Raw genomic sequence first — 25,109 nt, forward strand, 5'->3', positions numbered from 1 at the left:
TATTATATCAGACAAGAATGTATATGGTTATTCTAGGTTTTGATCATGTGCTTTGCTCAGTAAGAGGAGTGTAACATTCTTTTATGACTAACATACATACTAGTTTTGGTAATTAGAAAAGCACATTGTTACATTAAAAAAAGCCAGGTTACAATATTAGTACTACTAAAAAAAAACATTTTTTTCATTTTTTTAATAGCTGCTTTTGCAAAAAATACAAAATGTCCACAATATATCTGTGTTTTTCTATAGTCACACAGCTGTCATCAAGGTTTGTTGTGGCTTTTGCAAATTGCACCTAAAAACAAAACGCACTTCCAAATATATTGGGCCTCATTACGACCCTGGTGCTCCCGTAAAGAAGGGGGCTGGTACGGGACCGGCCCCCTTCATTACGGGAGTGCCGATTATAAGCTTCCTTTTGCAGGATCTGGATCAGATGCTTGTTAAAACCAGGTGTGCTTTCCGGGTCCCGCGAGGGGAAGAGGGAGGTAATAACGGGCCAGTTGAAATCTGCCCGTTATGACCTCCCTCCCCATTCCCATTGATCCCTATGGGGGCTCAAATGGGAATGGGGAATGGTTCCTGCAAGGAGGAATTACCGGGTCCTCCTATGTCGGAATGACCCGGTTACTCCTCATTGCAGGAACCCGGTAATGGAGCCCGGTTTGGAGGCAGCCATGGAGCTAACTCCAAACTCGTAATGAGGCCCATAGTCTCGGAAGGATAGCTCAGGGGGCAACAGTGGAAGCAAGACGACACAGAGCAACAAAGGTCTGATCCCTGGGTCTGTGCTTAGAAACCTCTGTGTATTAAGTGTGTTATAAATATCATATAAAAAAATCAAAGAAATTGCAGCTCGAAACCAACACGCAAGGATGCAGATTAAAACTATCATCAAAAACAATAATAGACGTGTCCTCATTACAAGTCATCCGGTCCAGAAACAATGGTGGCGGTAAATCCGCCGCCACCGTTGTTTCTGGACCGGCTGATTCCGAGTCCTGCAGGCGGGAGGTGTCACTCCCGCCAGGTCTGACCTGGCGGGAGTAACACCACCCGCCTGCAGGCAGACATAGAAACCATGGCTCTGTCAAAGACGGAACTGGTGTTTCATGTTCCCCATCCCTATGGAGTCCTATGGGACTCCATGGGAATGGGGATTTACAGAATTCTGCCTCCGGAATTACCGGGTCACCGGGGTTGTAATGCCCCGGTGATTCCGATAATCATGGAGGCGGAAAGGTATTACGGGTCTGGCGGTAGCCTGCCGGTTTTTCCGGCACGGCTACTGCCGGACTCGTAATGAGGCTCGTAATGAGTTCAAATACAACGCGATGAGCCTCTAAGATCATTAAAAATGAATTGACTATTTGACTTTGCTAACTGTCTACAAGAAAGCGCAGAACAGAAAACATCAGCAGGTTACCCAACCAAGACACGTCTACGATAAAACCTTAGCGGATAAGAGACGCGAATTGAGGAAAATCAAACAGAGAGTAAGAACCTCAGGCACCACGGAAGCAACTTCCAAGGCCATCGCAGCAACAAAGGAATACAAAACATCGATAAGAGCTTACCGTCTTAACCTCTACCAGCAAGACACTGAAAATATCTTAAAGGCCAGAAGCAGCCATAAGGCAAGAGTCTTCTGGACGCTCTTGAAATCAACATCACCAACTTTCAACCTTTTGAAAACACCATGACAAACAGTATCGACGAAAAAACCTGGATATCGTATTTTACGAACCTCTTTGAAAAACCGGCAAACAGCTTGATTCCACCTCTAAGTACAGAGTCTCAGCCATTGGCGAAGCTAGACAATCCAGCGGATATTCTTGAATGGATGAAACAACTAAAACCCTCCAGAGCCCCAGGACCAGACGGGGTAACAAATGTGGACTTAAAAACTTGCCCAAATGAATGGTGACAGCTATTGAGTAAAATCTTTCAGAGATGCGTGGACCTAAAGTCCATCCCCCTGTCATGGAAAACCGCAACAGGTGTACCAATCTTTAAGAAAGGTAACAAATGCGACCCATCAAATTACCATCCAGCAGCACTGCTGGCCGTAATAGGGAAAGTCTTCGGCTCCCTGTTACTGGACAGATTCAAAGAATGGGGAAAACATATGCCATGCGAAGACTTTCTGCAGACATGCTTCAAGAAGAATTTGAGGAAAGCGGCTAACATCTTTTTCCTAAATGTAGTAAAGAACAAAATATTTGAAGGGGGTGCACTCATATTCATAGCCTTTATAGACTTGACCCAAGTGTTTGATCGAGTTGACAGATCTCGTCTATGGTCTAAATTAGCAGCTTGGAATTGTCCACCAGCAGTCTTCGACCCCATTAAGGCTCACTACTCAGACACCACTATGAGAGTCTGTATATACCAGTACGGGGTCTTATCATCAGAGATTCCAACATGCAGAGGTTTTAAGCAAGGGTGCCCTCTCACTCCAGCACTCTTCCTAGCATTCCTAGGAGACTTAAAGGACTCAGATGCAGCAGTGAGAGCATTTCCCCCAAAGTTGAACAAAACACCGATCACCCGTCTATTGTGCGCCGATGACCTCATTTTACTAGATCATAAGTCAATCGGCCTACAGTGCCAATTTAACAACCTGCAGTAATCTATCCAGACAAATAACATAGAAATCAATGAAAAAAAGACCAGGTTCATGATGCTAGAAACAACAAGGAGGAAACAAGAGAAAATCCATCTCACTTTAGACGGAACCCCTATCGAAAAAGTTTGAGAGTTCAAGTACTTGGGGGTCATATTGGACAGCTCAAAGAATGACACGTCGATGCAAGAGGCCCTAAGGGCAAAAGCGAAGCAATTAGCGATGCAAGAAAAGGCCATTGACAGGAAGTTTGGTCGTTACTCTATGGTTCCAGTGTTGGAATACTATAAAATGCAGGTGATTCCATCATTACCATGTAGGGCTGAAGCAATGCCAAACAATCCCACGTCCATCTGGTCGAAACATGAAGCCCTATTTTGGAGAAAGGTTCTTAGCGTACAAAACTCAACACCAGTGGCATCAATCCGCCGTGAATTAAGTGTACTCTCACTACAAGGCACAGTCAGATACGCTACTCTGATGCTCTACAGAAAATGCTGGATGGCAGTCGCACCCTCAATTTACAACCTAATAAAACAGGAAATTGAGAAATCAAACAACAAAACACTCTCCGCCTGTGAAACAACTAACTTCGCAGTACTCAAGTCAATAGAAGAGGTTTTGCTGCACAATCCCGCAAAAATAAAAGAAATAAAAACTTAAGGAGCTGGATTGGTCAAGAATATTGCAAGCAGTGGCTAGTAATAAACTGACGAATCCCCTCCCAAGTAATGTAAGAAACTAAATGAAATTCAGCCCTACATTAAGAAATTCCCAAGCAGGCAGGGCTGTTATTTTCTGCTTCGGGCTTGGTTAAATTTGCTACCAACCAATGAAATCTTGGCAGTTAGAGAGCTTTCATCCACCAGCCTCTGCTGCTTCTGTAATTCAACTTCTGAAAAAGAAACAATCTGACATTTACTGCTTCAGTGTCTGGGTAACCAACAGATAAGAGCCCATTACTTGAAACATACTTTCCCGAACTTCACGTTGATGGACAAATCAATGTGCTGGGCCAGGCTGATCAGTGGAGAAAAAAAGAAATTGGCTATTAGCTACTTACAAAATCCTCCATCATGTCAACTTTTCGACTAACCAACCAGGCCTTTAAGAACTTGCATAGACTTTATCTTCTGGACAATCTTTTGCAAACAATGATTCTACTTCAGTTTGCAAAAACCGCAGACGATTGAAATTTCCTTTTCCGTTTTTTTGTAAAAATCTTATTGATTAAATACAAATAATAAAAAATAAAATAAAAGATATCATATCATATGTCCTTCGATCTTCCTGCATGAACAAACAGCAAAGTATTCTAAATGACAGTGCTTGCCTTTTCTCTCTGCAAGTCAAGAGTGGAATGTTTAAAACATCATTCTGATCTCTACACTGATGATTTGCTGACTCTTTTGGGTTAGAATCCCTCCGGGCCATGACATCTATAAGATGGTGCACCAGTCCTTCAATGGATGAGAAGGCCACAGAAGACCAAAGTGCAAAGCACCCTTCCGATGAACAGACAAAATACAGCCCGCCAATCTCTACACTTACCTTTCTGTTTAGAACCCTCTTCACAGTTTTTATGGCCTGGGGCACAGACAAATTATTCCCAGTTCAAAGAAAATGAAGGAGACCAACAATACCACCCTGCACGTTATCCCTGGATAACCCACACATATCTGGATACTGTAGGCAGAAATCAAAATACAGTAAGCATGGACACTCCTTTATCCCATTCCCCTTCATATTGGCTGTAATCTGCATAATACTGACATTTTGTCACAGTGGTCCAGGAATATTCCAGGCTCAGGTGGGAATCCTTTGGATTTGCTTAGAATTTGGCATCAATCTGGACCCCTTGTCTAACAGCACCTTTCATTTTAATCATCAGATTGAGTGTGGATCCTGCGTCCTGGAAAAATGTTGATATAATTGCATGGCCTGCGGTAGCATCAGTGTAGTTATGGTTAAATTGCTCAATTTATTGAAAGAGCATTTTTGGGGTGGGTTAAAACTCTGCCACCCGAACCCACTGGATGAACCCTCACAAAACTTTCCAAAAAAAAAAATATATATGGCCCTCTTGGAATGCTTCTGAAAATGTTGGTGCAGTTTTGTCTAGTGGGGTTGGGGGCCGGGGGTAAAGTTATAGAGGGGTCCCAAAATTTCTGAAAATCCTCATAGATGCAATGGAAAATAAAATATGCTCATGCGTACAGCCGAAACCGCTGGACAGATTTTCACCAAATATTCTGCAGGGGCGGCAACTCTGAATTTGGTGTAACCGTCCAGTAATTTCGTTTTTAAACAGCTAAAAGATAGGTAAAAGAATTTGCGATATCTGGGTCCGGTCCATGGACTCACTTCCCAATTCAGTCCGCAGACACCACCCTGGACCAGTTTGAGTGAAGCGTGACATCTGTGGATGTTGTACGCGCACGCTGATTGGATGATGAAAAGCATGAGGTGCGTCATATTATTCATAATGGTGTCCGCAGATAGCTTGCTGCGTAAAAAGTCTTTGTGTGCCTATGCCAGGCCTGCCAAGCCTCCACCCAGCCTGCCCCAACTACCTGCCCCAACTACCTGCCTGATACCCATGACAGTTTCCCGACTTTTCTTCTAATCATAAGGAGCATCTAAGTTCTTACCCTACATCCCTTTTCATATATTTGTATTGTTGTCACACTCTTTTTGCACTCCTGGGTTTTAGTATACATGTGTCTTGGTTCCTGTGTGCATGTTGTTTGACTCAAAGCTATTCACTGTGTGTTCTTGTGCACATTTCCCTTGCCATATTCACTGCCTTTGCTCTCACCTGACAGGGCTATTATATGTGTTGCAAGGACACCTAATATCCCCCACTAAAAAGGCAGATGGACTCCCCTTGTAAATAAGAACTGATATTGTTTCTGGACTTCATGGGTAATACATTTGGGAAGGTCACCCTGCTGCGTTGATGATCGGTTGACCTCTCAGAAGTTCATTTCACCCTTGCAGGTGGGTTTCCAGAGAGGGATCTGTGCATACTAAATCAGGCCTTTAGGCTCCATTTGTTGGATAAAAAATATGTAAGCAGTACCGTAACATTTCTATGGCACAATGTCAATAACCTTTCTATTGTCCACTCTTGTTGAACTGGGAATTCCACCTCGCTTCTTAAAGAAATATTATCCTTAAATTATAAGAACTCTACTTATGTTAGATGGGAAACCATGTGTGCATAGACCCTGTGTTTTTCAGAAGAGATGAGTGTCCTTGAAGGATTTGTCCTCACCTCAGCCCTGTGCTATATTTATATTAAAGACCTGGTATCTCAAATTACTTCTTTGCCAGCAGAATCTCCTGTATTAAATGTGTCATCTATTAGTATTTTTTGCATACGATTCTACATTATGTTGTCAGAAGAAGCACATTCCCCTGTTTTGATCCACCTGTTAAGAGTAGAGATTGGAAATCCATCTTGACAAACCAAAGTGTTGTCTTCCGTTGTGAAGAAGAAAAATGGCCGATGATAGCAGCCGCCATAAGTGTTTTCCTTTGGAATTCTGGCTTTGATTATTTTGGTTTCAGATTCATTAAAAGGAGCTCTTGATGTAAACAAATAAAAAACGTAATATTTCTTTGAATGTTTTTGCACGTGCAATTTGGAGTTGTTCACTCTCCCTAGCAGCAGTGCTTTTGCACCCTCTCTAAATATTTACAAAATTAAAGTCATCAACTTGTCATGATGTATTCTCATTATGGAAGGAATAAGCCAATGTCAACAGTGAGAGTAATTTTGTATTGGCCTTTCTCATCTCACGATGTAGCTCTACATTTGGAGCTGGGGTTTAATATCAGTATTGGCATAACTTCGACCAGGTCGCTGCTGCATGAAATTCTTGATGAGTCTTTATTTAGCAGCTTACAGGAAAGCTTGTATGGATGGTCTTGACCCAGAAGGTAGCTCAGATTAACCCTGGTTTAAACATGACAGGGACATTCTGATGAAATTATATATGTCATCTTATTGGTTCTCTCCAAATGTTATAAAAGACATTTCATCTCCATGGATAAAGATATATTTTCATGAGCATAATACGAACTTGGCTGAGATTGTATGCCTCAGGAACACTGTTATTTCTCCATATTTGGACATAGAGAGCACCTTTGGGTATGAAAAATATCTTGACATGTTGGAAAATCCACTATCAAGAGCATTGTACTTAAAACATTTTATTCTGACCCTTCTGGTTATAATCAAACAATAACATAAGGAATTATCAAATGCATGCAACAAGCAGAGGCATATAATTGAACATTTATGGTGTCTACATCCAGGATGCTTTCATATGCAGAAAACCAGGTTATGCCTGGCTAACTATTGTTCACAGAATATTGCTTCTGCTCTAAATGTGTGTAGGTCTTGAAACCACCTGAAAGTAATATTTGTGGTAACAGATATTCTTAAAGGTCTGGTAGCACAGAACTCAGATGTTCTTAACTCAATAGCATACATTTTATTTTTATGTATTGCTGTACTTGGCTGTAATCTGTTGAAATACAGCACGTGGTGTGCCAATTGTTCTACATTATTAATCTTTGTAAGGTTTTGAATATTTTGCCATGGTTTTATATGAAATTCCTTTTATCTATTTTGTATGATGTATTTATCAACATTTTGTGTTGCATTTATGGCTCTATAGTCAAAATAGAGCATGAGGATGAGAATAATACGAATAAATGCAGGGCACAGGCCCATAGCCATCCACAGTTGGATCTGGGCACTATGCAAGAGGTTACATCTCCATATTAGTGTAGTGCCCTCACCCGCTAGCAATTCACCCAAATTGTAAATGAGGAAATGAAAGTGAGATACTATGCAAGATACTGTAGAGGATCTATGGTGGTGTTTGCACACATGCCATTTTCACTGAAGCCTGGTTTCCAGAGCCCGGCATTGATGCTTCGTGGAAACATAATTTCTCTTTTTTTTCGCTCCTTGCCCTCCTCCAATGCAGGGAATACCACTGCAAATCCCATTCTTTCCACACTAATTCCCCTATGTTCTGTGGGGGAATCCCCACAACACCCGGTCTCCATCCCTGCCACTTTCCCATTCTTTTTCCACTCCCCTAGAACCCTCCACACACGTATCCGACCCTGGACCCCTCCTTACCACAAACATTGTCAGCTGCTGCATCCTGCTACCCTCCTCCTGTATAAGCGCATGTGCTGTTCATGGCAAAAGCGTACAGGGAAATATTTTCAAACATACTCTCCAGATTAACTGTGGCATATACTGCAAGCATACCACAGACCAATCCTTGGCATGTTGCAGTTAGTAACAATCACTATGCACTGTCCTACACAAGACACATCGATGCACCAATTGTGTCTGATTTTGGTTCTGTTTGACTGATTTAGTTCTATGTCAGTTTTAAGCATTTACCCATATTGCAATTTGGTGAAAAGGCAAAACAAATAGAATACAATACGATGAAAAAAGACAACTATATAGGCCCTCAGATGGGAACACTTTGGGCCTCATTACACGGTATGCGGTAACCATGGCGCTATTAGCGCCATGGTTGCTCCCGGTATTTTACCGTGTCCGCCCTGGTGAATTGCGGAATTACCAGCCTACTCCAAGGTGAGCAGGACCGGTAATTCCCCATTCACCAAGGCACTTCCCCATTCCCATTTTTGCCCCCATAGGGCTCAATGGGAATGGGGAAGCGGGTAATTACGGTACCGCAAATTGCGGTACTGTATTTAGCACCAAGGTCCCTTTGCAGGCCCGTTCCTTAATGGCTGGTAAAACCAGCCGTTGAGGTCGGGTCCGGCAAAGGGACCTCGTAGTAAGGCGTTAAGGGTTTACCGGTACCGGTGCCCTTACCGGTACCGGTAAACCCTTACCGCATACCGTGTAATGAGGCCCTTTGACTCCTTTTGCAGCTAGAGCTATTTGTAATGTTACTCAATACAACTCCAGAGATCACATACCAATCCCCTCGTCCAAATAAGCCACTACCCATGCCATGACCATGAAACCTTGAGGAACTTATATGAGCATTGACACAGCATCATATGTTTCAATACTCTCTGCTCAAACAATACCTGGTGCATTGACAAAGCGGTTTCAATAGGTCTGGTTTGGCCAAGTACATAGAGTGGCTATCACCAATTGTGACACCAAACTATGTCAGTGCTAAAGGAGTTGCCATGACTGAAAACCTGGGCCAAAATTCAAAATATCTCAACGTCATTCAGCATTGTCTAAAACGCTGCTATAATATTAAGAATTGCAGCACACATATAAATAAAGAAGTGCCATCTTTTCAGCTCTGCAGTTCTGTAACATATCAAGGATCGAAAAACAAACGGCCAATTCAAAAAGGCGTTGGCAAATTTGATGATCAATGCAAGCTCTCCTGACTTTCCCTTACTTTAAGATGCATGTCAACAACCACGTCACAATCAAATGCTGTGCGCTTGAAGCCTGTAAAGACGGAGAGGGGCATTAATAGATACCCATACATCTTCATGCACCAGACTCAGTCACATCCTTGTGCATGGGCCTCAAAAGTTAATGTCAACTGCCACAGCATTGGTAGAGTGCAGATGTGCAGTTAGTTGCTTTTAAGGCATATGAACAATGGGGGAAATCATTACGTCATCTGGAGGTCATTTGTGGAGGAAGTAGGTCTCGTTCAGAGCAAAAGGTGTGTCGCATATTGGCCGATATTACAAAAGATGACAAATACTGTATGCCACAGCTCAAATCTGTCACACACAATGAATATATAGAGAAGACACAGAGACTCTAACTTCACACGCTAAAATAATACGTGACAATTATGGCACAATTTCTTGCAATCCCATCATCTTGTATAAACAAAATGTAATATCCATCGTGGCATATGGTGCGCAGGTGTAATCCTTAGATGATCAGCCAAATTGGAACCTTATGGTGGGAATATTCTGGAAATCACAATTGAACCTCCCCAAATGCTTCCCCATTCAAACAATCAGATTTGAATGAGGTCTTTCATCTATTGAATCCATTGTAGCATGGCAGTCCTTGGCTCTTGTTGGAACATGCTTATTAGCAGAGCCTGACGGCCCAACTCTAGTGCTGGTTCTCCCCAATGTAATATCTACCAAACAGGATCCTAGTTCCGGGAGGATAGCTCAGGGGCAACGTGTTTGCCTTGAAAGCAAGATGATACAGAGCAACACAGGTTTGATCCCCGGGTCTGCACTTAGCAACCTCTAGGTGTTAAGAGCGTTATAAATAACTTACCATCATCATAGCACTACCACGTTTTGAAAAAGGCCCTATCAGGACGGTCAATGTCATATCATATTCTCTGGAGAGACCAGTGTGAGAATCTCATAAAAGAAACTGACATTGACATATCATTATTACTGGAAAGGCCAGACTTTGCACATAAAAAAACTTAGAGAACAGGAGTGGATAGCATTATGGACCTCGTGTACGAAATATGAAACCTTCAAAGTTGGTAAATTTAGAATTACATCCTTAAATCAGATTCCAATATACCTGCAAAAATTCCCAGATCAGAAATTCAGTGCAAACATTAAGAGGCTACATGTCAATCTTTGGCCAACGAGAGATGCAATGTCCCCCCTGCACCCTCCCCCACTAAACAAGCAAGTGCTGTTACATTTTGTACATTCTGTAAACTGGCAGCAGAAAAAGGCACTTTAGAGCACATCTTAACTAGCTGCACAATCCTGGGAATCCAGAGGAAAGAATGCTTACACAAACATCTGTGGCAATTTAAATTGTTAAACACACTAGATATGTGGAACATGATGTTTAATGCAAAATCCACTTCCTTAAACATTGCAAACATTAAGTTTTTACTGAAACTACATTTTTTAGATGAATAACACATCTGGATGTATGTTTCTTTTGAATGTTTTTACTAGTAACTAAACGTTTAAGTATATTTTAACTCACTAAAGTATCTTTGTGAACATATGTAAGATATGTATAGAATTGTCTTTTGTTATGTAAAAGTAAACACTTATTTGCATATATCCGTTCATCATTCGTCATTCATAGATGCTCATTTTAAAATCGTGTGCAAGGTTGCCTTGCGACTAATATCACAATAAAAAATAAAATAAAAAAAAACACATATTGAATAGAAGCATGATCATGGTTCTAACAGACACATGTTAAGGGTAACTTTGCCAGGAGTGCAGAACGTGCAAAACCATGCACTCCACCTGTTTCAAGTTGCCCCTTGAAACCTAGAGCCTGCCACGCCCCAGCGTTCCACAAAAGTACGTTACACTAACCATCAAAACCCTCCGTGCACCAACAACCTTCTGCCATGGTCTGCACCCCAGGGCACCAGGGCTGCCACCCCCGGGCACTAACCTAACTCAACAGAGAGCAACAACAAGTACACACCCTGACGTCAGTCCATGCTGCCCTCACAGAGAAAAGCACACACACCTGAACATTAACCGGAAATACGGTCAACCTCAAACTATACGCCTTGAACAACTACACCAACACCAACTATACGTCTTGAACCACAACACCACAAGACCCCAAGTTCCTGCCAAACTGCACCAAAGCCCACCAACAGCTGCATCTGCAGTACACCACCACACTCCCAGGACCCCTAGTCCCTGACAAACTGCACCGCAGCAGATACAGCTGCACCTGCAGTACACACCACCTACCCTGGACCCTCCCTGTCCCTGCCAATGTCACCTTAGTGCACCAGCCTTGACACTGCAGTACACCGCCAACACAGTCACCGCAGAACCACCAACTACCATGTCAGCACCCCAACTACACAAAAGAACTCCCCCTTGACACCACTGGCCATTCTGAAAATAGTTGGATCGTGACCGAAAATAGCACAAACCAGGCTGCCATGACAGTCACCTCAATACTTAACTCTGTGTCTTCCCTACCGCTACTGGACCTCCAGCCCCAAAATGAACCATAGGGAAACATCTATTTTCTATTTCTATTTAATTTATATTGCACCGGTAACTCGTGAGTCTCGGGCGCAGAAACATGAACACACGAGATAAAATCATGATACATGGGACAGAACGAGGAAAGCGGCTGGATGAATAAAGTGGATCAATTAACTAAATATATGAGGCTTCTCGTGCTTCCGAAAGTTTAAGTAGTTCACTTCTTTTCTTATGTTGATAGGCAAATTGTTCCAAAGACCAGCAGTAACTGTCGGGAAGGATTTGCCTAAACCTAGCTTCCGATTATGCTTTACTACTACAAATTTGTTTTGGTCAGCCGATCTAAGAGAGCGAGTATGGATTTTTGATTTCAAGTACCCAGGAACTTTTCCATAAATACAGCAATGTGCAACGGTAAGGGCTTTAAAATGAATTCTATTCTCTATTGTAAGCCAATGCAATTCTCTCCTGGAAATGCTGATGTGGTCGTGTGCCGTGTATGCGCTTAATGATCCTGACTGCATTATTTTGTATAATCTGGTAAGATTTTATACATTTGTTGTTTGCTCCTACCAACAGGGCATTTCCGTAAAAACAGGGAGCCAATCTTAGAGCAAAACACATAAGTGAGTGATAAAAAGCCCCACTCACTCAGGAGGATAAAGCAAATAATCCCAGAAATCCAGCGAAGGGGTCTCTCAGATTGAGGGAAATTGGCACAAGAAATGAAACATATGCAAATGGTTATTTCTCCTCTGTGAAGGGTGCAGTGAGCTAAAACATGGTCGTAGACACTCCTAAGTGGGAGAAATTCCATAGAACAGGCTATTTGACCCAGCTCAGTAGAGGGCCTCCCACACCCTTGTTTAATTAAATATGTAATAGTAGGAGTTGGAGAGGGAGTTGGCAGCCTTTGCAGTCTGGAGCAGCCTGAGTGTTTCTTCTTTGTCATTTGCTTGAGGAGGAGCTCAACAATAAAATCCCTCTCTTACCACTGAGCAGAGCAGAGTTGGAGAGGGAGATGGCAGTTTGTGCAGTCCATGCGGGTTGTGCTCCAGTGCGATGTTAGATCTAATATGCCTGCTGTTCGCAATCTCTCCGCTCCCGTTACGTGCATTTGCCAGCAGCGCAAGTGAGGTGAGGAATTGTCAGTGCAAATGTTATCCCTGTTTTGTTCCTGAGAAAACAGCATGCCTTATCCCTACCATATGTGCGAGCCCTTTGCCTTGTCATCCACTGCGGGTAACGTAACATATAAACTATAATCAGTACCTCTAAGCGGTCACTTAACCCGGAGCGAAAGTGAGGGGGAAAAGCCCTCTTTTGGATATATTTTTGTATTTATAATTTGTATTTTTATAAAACGTTACGAACCCTCAGGCATCTGAGAGCTGCTTATTAACCACTGTGTGTGGTGCTCATTTATCGATCTCCGAAGGATGAAAGGCTGAGTTTGGCCCTGCCGGGGTTAGAACCTGCGTGGGCAGGCTCTGCGTGGATGTCAAAGTGAGCGCTCTACTTGCTGTGCTATCTGACTGGTATTTCTGGGATAACCCCTTTTCCTCTGCCAGCAACCACTCTAAGTGTACCCCCTAACACGCCTCCTCCGGTGTTATACGGTTTGGTAGAGCAGCGACTGCAGATAAATCCTTTGAACCGCCTCGTCAATTTTCAGGAGGTGGAGAGGAGGAAATAGGTTGGGCGGCTTATTTCGTTGTGTATTGCAGAAGCGCCAGGTGTGGCGGCGGTAAGCTTGGTGGACATTGAGCACTTACCGTTTTGTGTGCACATGAGACACGAGACTAGTATCCTTCCACCCGACGGTACTACTGTTTTCTTTGTGCTGGTTGGAGCGGTGACTGTGGGCATATGCCCTTGAACTATGCTTCCATACCTTTTCTGCTCTAGATACTTTTTGAAAATTTGCCACTAAAACCCTGAGAAATCTTGAGAAACTTCACCCTTAAAAAACTTGATTGATCCAGGCCTTAATCCAAGTTTGACATTTCAAGGGGATAATTTTGCATGTTAATGCATTTTATTTGTCTTACTGCCTTTTACTGGTGCTGTTTTGTTTTTTTAATGTTTCTTTAGACATCTGCTTTTTAGATATCCTGATGGTGTTTATAGCATACTATTTATTAACTTTGATTTTAGCATAGCATTTATTAATTTTGATCTGCCTGAGACTGAACACCCCTGATCAGCTGGAAAAAAAAACTGGTAACTTCTGGAAAGCCAGCTAGCAATAGGCTACTGTGTTGGTGGACCTGTCCCGTCTGTTGCCCTTTGGCTTAGACCTCTTTGACATCTAGGAGCACCTCATAGGTTTGATTACTTGATATGGCATCTGGCCTGAGAAGAAAACTTACTTTTGAGGAGCCTATGGTGGATAAGACAGCCAAAATGGCCAGTAGTCGGAAGTTACCATCTTTGGGGGAAAAAGGATCCCTAATAACGGTGGCACAAGTTCATGCCCCGAAAATGCTGGTCCACTCACAACAAGCCCCTAAGGAAGCCTTTTTGAGGAAAGCCTACCTCCCTCGTTCCGGTATTGGGGATGAGTCTTTGAACTTGCCATGTGCTTCCACCCTGATACCCCCCAGGGTCGTCCTGCAGATGCAGGTTAATGACCTGCCCTTAGACATGAGGGAGCAGGGGGGTCTGGGTATGGGGCAGACAGTGCAGAACCTGGCCGTAGTGGGAGAGCAGGTTGTGGTTGCATAGGGGTGTGATAGGTCAATAAGGCTGAACCCTCCCCAAGGGAGGGGCATGGTCTAGGTTCTAATATGGTGGAGGGTCTAGGGGGACCTGACCTCTCTGATAGAAACACCCAAAATGTTTCCCCTCTGGCTCATGTGATGAGAGACCTACATGAGAAAGAATAAACAGGCACATCTAGAGAGGGGGGTAGCAAACGCTAATACTTATACTTCCTTCCGCCAAAAGGCTCTTGCCCGAGGGGAGATAGGACAAAAACAGACAGGGGTAACCATAATGTTATAGAGGATTTGGGGGGAAGCAAGTTGGGTGCTCCTGCGAATAACAATCGGGTTCAGGAGGGTAATCCTGTTGAGTTATCTCCCCCTGTGGAGGCTCCACCAGGGGGCCCAGACATCCTACCCTTCACTTTGTGGGTAACGCAGAATGCTGCATTTTTACTTTTTCTGAAGGGTTGTCAGCGAGGGTGGAGGTACTTAAGTTGCCCAGGTCAGAAGGGGTGGCCACCCACAAGGTGAGATGGCATTTCGTGGCCAGACCGCCATTGGGTAGAAATCCAAAGGAACAGCAAGGTCCCATCCAGGTGCCTGACGAGGGTCACTGGCATTTGGAAAGTCCTGCAACCAGCCCTTGAATAAGAGTGTACAGCACGATACGCAACCACTGGAACTGGAACAGAGAGATATGATGCTCAACCTGCGATCGGGTGCCAGGGGATTAGAACTCGATCTGTCTGTAATGAATAACTCACAGAGGGTCTTAGCCATAACCTCCAACTATTTACGGGTGTATTTACGGCAAACCAAAAAAAAGTGCTTACTTCCATGACGACGGCAATAACTAACATTGAAGTCTATGTAAGGCATTTAGAGGCCTGCTTACCCTTAATTCAGGGGAGGCAGATCCACAGCAAACATCAGCGTTTGGTATCGTTGCCTTGTGTGTCTTTTCTACGCCTTCCTCTGTGGTGGAGGAAGTTGCTAATACTTCTAGTTGTTATGAGGAGGGTGTGTTAATTAGACACCATGAGGAGAGTGAGTGAACTAAAGAAGGCAGAGAAGGGTTACTCCCTTCCTACGAGGTGTCCCCAGCTACTCTTCAGATTGGTTAAATGAGATTGAGCCTGACCAACAGAGTGTGGTCTTAATGCCGGATAAGTTTGAGCTATTCATTTGGGGCAAGGAGCCCAAATTACTGCACCACAAGAGAGGAGGGAGGGCAACCGCAGTGAGGAGAGGGTGGTTGCCCCCATGTTAACTCCTTTGATACAGGGTGTGATCCGGACAATAAGAGAGAGTGGGAAATCATGAAGAGGAAACGGCAGACATGGGCCCCTCCCAAGGTTTTCGAAAGGGCTGGCCAGGCGCAATTTGTGGTGCAATTTGTGGCGCAATTTGTGGGGATCCCATCAGATTGCCTAGTTCCCAAGGATCGAGGGAAGATTAAATAGAAACAGGGAGCCTGTGTAAAGCCCAGGTCAGGGACTTAAATCCCAGGGCGGGTCCATTTATGACCCTTAAGGAACATATATTAGTGGTAAGGGGGGACCTGTACGAGATAGTGGAAATTACCAGGAGGGAGTTGTCTAATAAAATGGTCCTGCATAAACGACCCATGGATCAGGCGTAGGTTTTCCTAAATCGCTCCACAGTATTGGCTATACTGTAGAAATCACAAGCCTTAGCTGATTTACCCGGGAGGAATTCTCAAACCATTTTAAAATGGACAAGGTGATCCTCCATTTCGTTTCCAGCAGAGTGCTCAATCAGGTGCTGGCCAAAGCGGACACGATTAGAGCCTTGGGCTATGATCTTTCCAAACTACCAATTAGGAGTGGGGGTGCGCCAGCAGCAGCAAGGGTTAATGAACTTTGCCCCATAGTGGAAAAAGTGAAATTGACGATAAAAACGGGATTGGTCAATTCGGGAGAGAATTCACAGTGCGGGTGGATGGTTTAAATCACCCAGTAAGACTAGTCTTGGGTGGCGGCCACTTTAAATGCGAGGCCAAGCAGCTCTGTATGAAGAGGGTCCCACATGTGATGTTTGTACACAGGTTGCTTGACATCTTGGAATTGTAGTTGATTTTCACACTTGTTTCAGCCCGACAATGTGGACCTCTTAAATTATGATTTATTCTCACTCCAAGATTGCTGGTTGTCGGAGGCACCCATTATTAATGGGTACTTTGTCGTCCTTACACCTGCTACTAGAGGTGTCAGGGGCTGTCCCGCGGAGGGACTGTTGACAGGTGTATCTAAGAAGATCTGGGTGGAAGTAGAGTGGTTGGCCAATCCAAATCCTTATGTCGAGGGAACCAAATTTGTTTGGAACAAAGAATGCTTCCCGGTTAGAACCGACACCCTGTTAATAAATATTTACTGGAACAATGTAAAAATTATCCAACAGGATTTTTTGGGATTAAGTTGAAGAGATTCTGTTTAGCTGGGTTGGTAAAGCCCTAAATTCGATCATTATATGTGGAGACCTGAACAGTAGGTGTTTGGACTGGCCAGTGGGTAAAAGTATCTCTCGGCCCAAAAAGATAAGTCAGGGTGGAGGGCGGGTCTGGGGGAACTCAGGGAGGACTGACGGTTATCAATGCTCAATGGGAGTATTAAGGGTGATGAAGTGCCTCACCACACTTGGATGAGGGGTGCTCAAAGTAAAATCCTAGATTATGTTATGTTTCGGCGGACATCTATCCAGAGTTTGAGTCGCTGTCGGAAAATCCGGCAAGAGACCATCTGCTACTCAGGATTTCATGGACAGTCCCCTCTAGTAAGCAGAACACAGGAGGTTACGCCTTTGAGCTACAGGTGACTGTGTGGGGTAACACAATAAGATGCAATGAGTACACAATGATGGCTTTTAACAGTATTCTGGCCTCTGGGGAATTCAACAGACACTTGGAGGAAGGGATGGATGGAAAGGATGTGCAAGCAATTTGGGAGCAGATTTATAATCGGTTGCCAAAAAGAAAACCAGATAAAATGATACATAGGCATACATTTGATCGGGTAATCTTTCTTAAAAAGAGAGAGCAACAAAACTCCCTTAAGGTGACCAGCCAAGTAGATAGGAAGAGTAGGATGCAGCTGAGGTGGGTTATAAAGCTTGGCTACGACATTATTGCCACCCAATAACCCTGAGGGACACCCGTAAATAGTTGGAGGTTATGGCTATGAACAACTCACGCTACTCCTGGAACCTAATTAAAGATAATGAGAAGGTTCAAACGGGGTCCCAAATAAACCCAATATTGAAAGAAACGTGGAGGGCCCACTTCACTGAGATTTACTAATCGTCTGGGGATATTGAGCAAGAGCAGATTGGGGACATAAAAAATCTGCAGTCTGGGGGTTAGCTTGGGACTTTGATGACTTGCTTTATTTAATATATAGGAGCAAACAATCTATGGCTCTGGGGAAAGATGACTGGCGATGTGCTTTCTTAAAAACAATCCCGAAACTTGGGAAGGCGTCCTGGGTAGTATGTTTAGAACTTTACTCGGGGAGAAAGCCGTGCCAGCATCTTGGCTAACAGCAATTGTCTTCCTGATGTTTAAAAAGTGCTCTCGCTTATCTACCTCAAACTATAGGCCGATTTCCCTGTTGGACTGTCCAGCCAAGATCTTCACAGGCCTAGTACTAAGAGACCTTCGTGACTGGGCAAGCGAGAATGGAAGAATAGATATCTGCCAAAAAGGGTTTTGTCAGGGATTAGGGCCCGATCTGAATATTTTTGTGCTGGAACTGTTAAAGAATGGGCGATAAAAAACAACAAACCGCTTAATGCTGCCTTCATAGATTTCTCTATGGCTTTCGATACTGTCCCGAGAATCGTCTTTTGGGCAAAACTGGATTAATGGGATTGTCTGTCCTGATTTGTAGCTTCTAGCCCTTCTTCCTCCCCACTCTCCTCACCTGAGTAGTTGATCTCCAAATCTTCGGGGCTGAGGTGCCAACGTGTCAGGTAGTCTTTTTCTTTCTTTTGTGGTGTGTGCCTGCCGCGAGAGGAAGCCACAGTGACCGCTAATAAACCAGCAGTCCTGTGGCCCCGTTCCCGCGGTCAGACAGAGAAAAAGGGAAAAAGACGGAACGGCAGAAAAAACCCTTTTGCAGCAACAACGTTCCAATGAGGTGAGGAATAAACCAGCTACGGGATGTGGAGCCGGAAATGGGAACAAAACCCGGCTCCTAGCTGAAGGATCCCGCCGAGGCTGAGGCAGGATGCAACAAACATAGCAACAGGAGGAAAGAGAGTCCAAGTGGCGGCAGCACCGGGCAGAGCAAGAAAGAACAGTAGAGGAATAGGTTAGGAGAGAGGATGAGAGGAAGAGGTACAGAAACATCAGAGGAGTAAATTCGATATAGGAGAGAGTGGCAGAGTGTAAACCGAGGGAGGAAAACTAGCATCTTACCCAAAGGTGAGCGAAAGCTTAAACTGAGGGGTTGCAACACAACGGTCGCCGGGAGTGGAACGAACAAATACTTCCCGGCGGCCACCATTTTGGTGAACCACTAGACCTACACCGCACGTATGGAAAGAAACGTGCCGGAACTAGCAATGCACTCGTCCGCGATGAAGCCACCAATGCGGAAGTAGCCGCCAATCGGCACGGCGGATGACATTGTCCTCCTGCTCTACAGGTGATCCTGATAGCTCTAGATATGGACATCAGTATGCGAGTTTGCTTGGACAGAGAGATTAGACTATCTCTTTCAATTAATTCGGCAAGAGGATTGAAGCAAGGTCGCGCAATGGCCCCAATATTATTCCTCCTTTTTTTGTCTGATTTGGTTGAAGCCTTCCGGGACACCACCTTTTTTTGCCCCAAAATGAAATGCCAGATTGATCAATTGTTTACTGTATGCTGACAACCTGATTCCAATGGACCACACGCCAATAGGGTTGCAGCGTCAGCTGAATGCTTTGGAGTCATACACTAAAAGAATAGTTTAATGATAAGTGATCCCAAATCGATTTTTTTTTCTACAAATGTGTACTGCAATGGCAGGAGGACAATTAAAGTTGACCTTTGGTGGGACACCCGTATAGAAAGTGGACTATGTGTGTATTTGGGTTTCTCAATATTCCCGAAAGAAAACAAAAGATCACAGCACTGGCCACCCAGGCAGTTTGCCTTAATAAGACATTTGGGTACTTCTCGATAATTCCCGTACGAGAGTTCTCTTGTAAAAAGGTGGTCCCAGCAGTGACATATGGTGCTGCAACTAAATGTTTTGCCCTCAGAGGCGAATGGTCTAAGCTGCAGGGGGCATTTGGGAGGAAAGTGTTAAAGTTGCCAGCGAGTGTCCCTGTACCAGTTTTAAGGTACAAACTGGGTCTGGTGTCGTTGGAAGCACTGGTAAAATGGAACAATGTAAACTTCCTATTAAAGATCCATTTGGCGAAAGCGGGATTGACTTTGGGGATGTTTAAGTGTGGGCTTGAGTCTATGGGCCTCATTCCGAGTATGGGGGTTAACGGCACTGGTAAGGATGCCGGTGCCGTTAACCCCCTACCACCACATTCTGATGTCTCTTAGCGAGTCCCACCAGGAACATCTGGTCTGACCAGCCGTTCTTAGCGGAACCCGTTAAGGGACCATGGAGCTAATAACGGGCCCGCAATTTGCGGGACGTTATTAGCTCCTTCCCCATTCCCATTGAGCCCTATGGGGGCTCAAATGAGAATGGGGAATGGTTTTCTGAATGGGGACTTACCTGGTCGTCCAAGGTTGGAATGACCTGGTAAGTCCCCATTCAGAGACACCGGACCCAGACCCGGGTTTGGAGGCAGCACCATGGCTCCTCCAAACTCGTAATGACCCCCTATGTCTCCGGTCGGTCTCACAGAATGGCCAGTGTCTGGAAATATTAAGTGCTGTTGACTGCTCGATTGAGAACCTATTTACTAATCCCCTGAAAGTAAAAAAGAGAGTATGGGAGGCTGACTGGATTGACAAGATTGATCGTGTCAGGAAGTACCATTGATTCACGGGACTGTTGATAGACCCCAGACCCTATAATACATTGCCATACTACATGAGGAAATGTCCGGGGTAATACTGGCCTAGCCAGTGTTTATCCCTTCGCTTGAACCTGTCCCCCAGTAATGAAACTTTGGGTGCTCAAGGCGGAGTATGTCGTAATTTAAGATGTTGTAGATTCTGTAAAAGGGATAAGTCTGTACAACACTTGTTGGTTAATTGCCCCAAATTGACCACGATACCCCAGACACATTTCTCACACCTTTTAAAGGATTTTAAGGTGGCACAACCTGGCTGGGTAGGGCAATGCATTTTTACGGATAAATCTTTTAAATGGTCGTGGGTGATATATATTTTATAAAAGAGGTCCTAGTGTTCCGGTAGGAATGTTTTTCGACTAATGAAGGGGAAGTCCATCATTATCATTCAGTATAAGTTATCCCAATGAATTGTCATATAATTGTGTCCGTTTTACTATGTCTGCAGGTGAGGATAAATTGGAAGGTTTTTTATGTAAGGGTGAGTTGCTGCTAAAGTGTTTTCTTCTTAACCCTGTTTGTAATATGTTTCCATTAGCCAAAGTTGTTATTGTATTTATATGTGAAAAGTTCAGTGTGAACTATAACACATAAAATACATGTTGTCTCGGGAGGATAGCTCAGGGTCAACATGCTCTCCTTGGAAGCAAGACAACACGGAGCAACACAGGTTTGATCCCCTGGTCCGCGCTTAGAAACATCTGGGTCTCAAGCGTGTTATAAATAACCAATCATCAATAAATAACCAATCATATCATACATTTAAATTTTAAATAAATATAATAATATTAAACATTAATATAGCGTTGGGATCATTACAAGTATGGCTCACAAGTATGGCGGTATGGTAACAACAGTGCTGGTAAACCTACCTGCACCGTTGCTACCGTACCACCATACTACGAGTTCTGCAAGCGGGTGCCTGTCAGCCCGCCAGGTCTGACCTGGCGAGCACTACGGCACCCGCTCACAGGACATGACGGTAGCACCGAAACCATTATTAACGGTGCTGGCGCTACTGTCCTCCCCATTCCCATTGTGCCCTATTGGGCTGAAATGGGGATGGGGAATAACAATTACCAGCACCCGGGAATGGGCAATTACCGGGTCCAGCGGGGTTGGAATGCCCCGATAACTGCTCATTGCTGGGGTGCCGATAATTTCACGACTCCGGCAGCAGCCTTGCCGTTATTACCGGCATGGCTATCGCCAAAGTCGTAATGAGGCCCATAGTGTAAAGAGTGGTCAACCGACACGTGTTTCGAACCTGAAGATTCCTTCTCAAGGCAAGTGTGGTAGTCATAGGTCTTGATTTTGAGAATGAAGGTTGAGTCTTAGTGGCCGTTAGGTAGATAATTCATAAGTCAATTGGATTTCCAGGCTGGTGCCTGAACGTCCGTCCGCGAATGCTGGATCTGAATGAGGAGCCCTAAGGCAAAGGGCCACCAGTATCAAGATGAAAATGGCTACTCGCTAAACGTATGCGCAGAAGTACATTCCTGTCTACACAGTGCAATACCTGTTCGAAAGAATGAAGTGTTGCGCGGACCCAGCATCATCTCAGGTGTTGGTGGTTGAGCTCCATTTATTGTTTATACTCATATAAATGCTTCCAAAATATTTAGGTATTTGCTCAATTATATCCTGCAGGAGAGGTGCCAACCTGTCAGGCCACTGGAATACTGGCTGTATTCAACGTTCCAAGCTGACTTTCAGTCGCGGCTATCTTTTCCTCCCCAATAGTCCCCCATCTACTACGAATACTTCCCCCCCCCCCCGCTCTCGACCACACACTGCCGTATCACCTTAGCCCTCATTCCCAAAGTGCATACCTGCCGTGCTGCCATCCACCACCACCACCAATCTCTTCCACCATCATCCCAACTATAAGGCCACTGTGGAAACAGTGTAGGGGTTTAGGGCAATCTCTCCTTCCTATGCTGAGTTGTGGGCGTCTTAGTTTGTCGTTTTTTTTTTTTAAGGAAATCCTGGTACAGCGAGCACGAGGCCAATTTCCCTTGAAACATGGCTATCCTCCCAGAATTTTGCCTAGGGTGCTAATAGCATGAATGGTCTCTTAAGAAGGCCTTGCCTGCTTTGCTGGATTACCCCAAGCCCTTTGACGTCAGGTTTATGGATTACCAGCCGGCAAATCCTTCATTAAGGTTACATGAATGACTGCAAGAATGGGGAAGTGTTGTGTTAGAGAAACTCACTTTTATGCACTATTAACACAGACGCTTTCACAAGCACTGCAATGTGCACATTAAAGTAAGGAAGGTGTCAGTACTGTCCAGTTGTTAGTGTGGATTTGCAGTATGCATACATGGCTATCGTATCCTTCCCAATCCTTCACAAGGCCCCATCTTCCCCTTTACTGCAGTCTGAAAGTGCAGCTGAAAATGATTACAGTTCTGCGCGCCAAAGCAACTATACATGGAACAGAATTGTTTGTGCTCATTTTAAATTTCAGCAACAGTCTTTAAAAAACACACACTCCGCTGGTTAGCAACTGCATGTTGTAGCTAACCCACCTGCCTAACGTCGTGTACAATGCTTAATTTGTGGGGGGGAGGGGGCGTTTGCCAGGGCTTAGCCCTTGCACTTATTTCTAAGCCTCAACACTTATTGTCTAAGACACAGTTTGATTATGATGTGTTTTGTCAACTTTATTATTTTACCTGCCTGTCACATAGTAAGCACCTATGGAATCAGAGCAAAATGTAAATGATGGCTGTGTTTAAAGACACACTTAAACGACACAGAGAGCATGTTATATTATGTGCATGTTGATTGGCAATTGTAAATCACGCTTATGCCGTAGTCAGTACCTCCGTCAACCACAATAAGCTGGTGGGAGTTGCAGTTTTAACCCCATACATGTTGACTGGCATGGGGAGCAGTCGTGGGTGATGGCAACAGTGGGAGGGGAGCTGCCCATCCTGTCGTGTTATGTTTGTGTTAGAAAATATTTGACCCATGTCACTTATTTATTTTGTTTACAAATGAAACACTGAACATGTACTTTCATTAACAATACAATGTAATTCATTAATTTGTTTCTATTTATCTCACCAGGTAATCGTCCATACCTGGTGCTCACTGCTCGTGTCCATCCCGGGGAGAGCAATGCCAGCTGGGTAATGAAGGGCACTCTGGAGTTCCTCCTGAGCAGCGACCCTGCAGCTGAAATTCTAAGAGAGAGCTTCATTTTTAAGATCATCCCAATGCTTAATCCGGACGGGGTGATTAACGGCAAGTGAGTGGTTACTCTATGGTGCAGCTTTCGGCTTGATTGTGCAACAGGCCGCTTCAATTGTTGAACCTCATATGTGTGTGATTGCTCGTCTTAAATCAAGTGGCATTAGTGAGTATGCATTCAGGTGTGCAACCATGGTATAGGCACAGTCTGCAATGTCATGCAATTTCCCCATCTTTATCTGCACATATATTTATTTATTTGTCAATTGTATAGTGCACATAACCCAGAGATATCTTGGTACTTTTTGCTTAAGAGGGTTGGTTACAGTGGTTTCTTGCAAAGGTAAGTAGGTTACAGACATTGCAAAATTAGCTTGCATGGGTAATAAGCTACAGATATTTGTATTTTGTATTTATTTTATTTGTATAGCGCACCAGGCCCAGGGGCAACCGGGCGCATCACTTAGTTACAACATAAGAAAAACAGACAGAACCATAATTACAAAGTTTACAAGTATAATACAGAATGTACAGGTATAATAATAGCAATGATACGACAAGCAGATTGTATATACAGTTACATATTAAGCAGAGAACCCAGAGCTAAATGTCCTGGGCGGCTAGCCAGGTTTTCGTAAGGTGTTAGAATCTCGGGAATGAGGGTTCTGCTCTAAGCTCATTAGGAAGCGTGTTCCAGAGTTTAGCTGCCAAGATAGGGAAGCTAATTCCACCTGATCTTTGGAGATTGAAACGTGGAACCTCAAGGCAGTTTAAATTAGCCATTCTGCTGGCTCTAATGGAGTTGTGGAGGGCAAATCGGTTGGCCAGATAGCAGGGAGCTTGGTCATGAAGGCATTTGTGGGTAAGAGCCAGGGTTTCAGGGAGATACGGTGTGGGACTGAGAGCCAGCGAATATTGCGTCTGGTGTCGGATATGTGTTGGCGCCTGGGAATGTTGAGGGCAGCTCTAATCGCATTGTTTTGGACAATTTGTAACTTGTTTAGGTTGCAGCAATTGGTGCCTAGGTACAGTGCATTTCAGTAATCGATCTTGGATAATACAAGAGTCCTAGCCAGGGTGAGACAATTGGTTGAGGAGAGGAAAGGGCGACAGGCTGTAATAAGCTTGCAGGTATATGTCGCTGCGGAAGAGACTGAGTTAGTTTGTCTGGTCAGGGATAGGGTCGAGTCAATGTAGATCCCTAGGGTTTTTGTGTCCTTGGCGGTTGGGATAATATTCCCATCGATGATGAAGGACTTGAACGCAGGGTCGAGTTTGGTAAGTTTTTGTGGTGAACCAAGAATAAGGAGCTCAGTGTTTTCATCATTAGCTGCCAAGATAGGGAAGCTTTCAGATGTTGCTTGCATCAGCTATCAGATGTTGCTTGCATCGGTTACAGACAAGTTTACATGAGTTTCAGACGTTAGTTACATAAGGTAAATCATACATTAGGTTGAGGTATATATGTTTTAATGCATTAATTTATTTCTTCTGAATATGTAGAGTACTGTCAACCTTGATGCTTGTTCAATGTACTGCATATCAAAGTAGCAGCCTGCTTGATATATAGC

The 25,109-nt window shown here is 44.1% G+C and overlaps 1 protein-coding gene across 1 annotated transcript in view; it reads left to right on the plus strand.

The window, feature by feature from the left end:
- Nucleotides 1-25,109, plus strand: part of AGBL1 (AGBL carboxypeptidase 1) — a 3,520,373-nt gene that overhangs the window by 1,597,054 nt on the left and 1,898,210 nt on the right. The window contains exon 18 of the mRNA XM_069624284.1: nt 23,416-23,596. Within this exon, the coding sequence (XP_069480385.1) occupies nt 23,416-23,596 (181 nt within the window). The remainder of the gene's footprint in view (nt 1-23,415; nt 23,597-25,109) is intronic.

This window comes from Ambystoma mexicanum, chromosome 11 (assembly GCF_040938575.1).
Source record: "Ambystoma mexicanum isolate Mex_15411 chromosome 11, UKY_AmexF1_1, whole genome shotgun sequence".
In the NCBI taxonomy this organism is placed as follows: Eukaryota; Metazoa; Chordata; class Amphibia; order Caudata; family Ambystomatidae; genus Ambystoma; species Ambystoma mexicanum.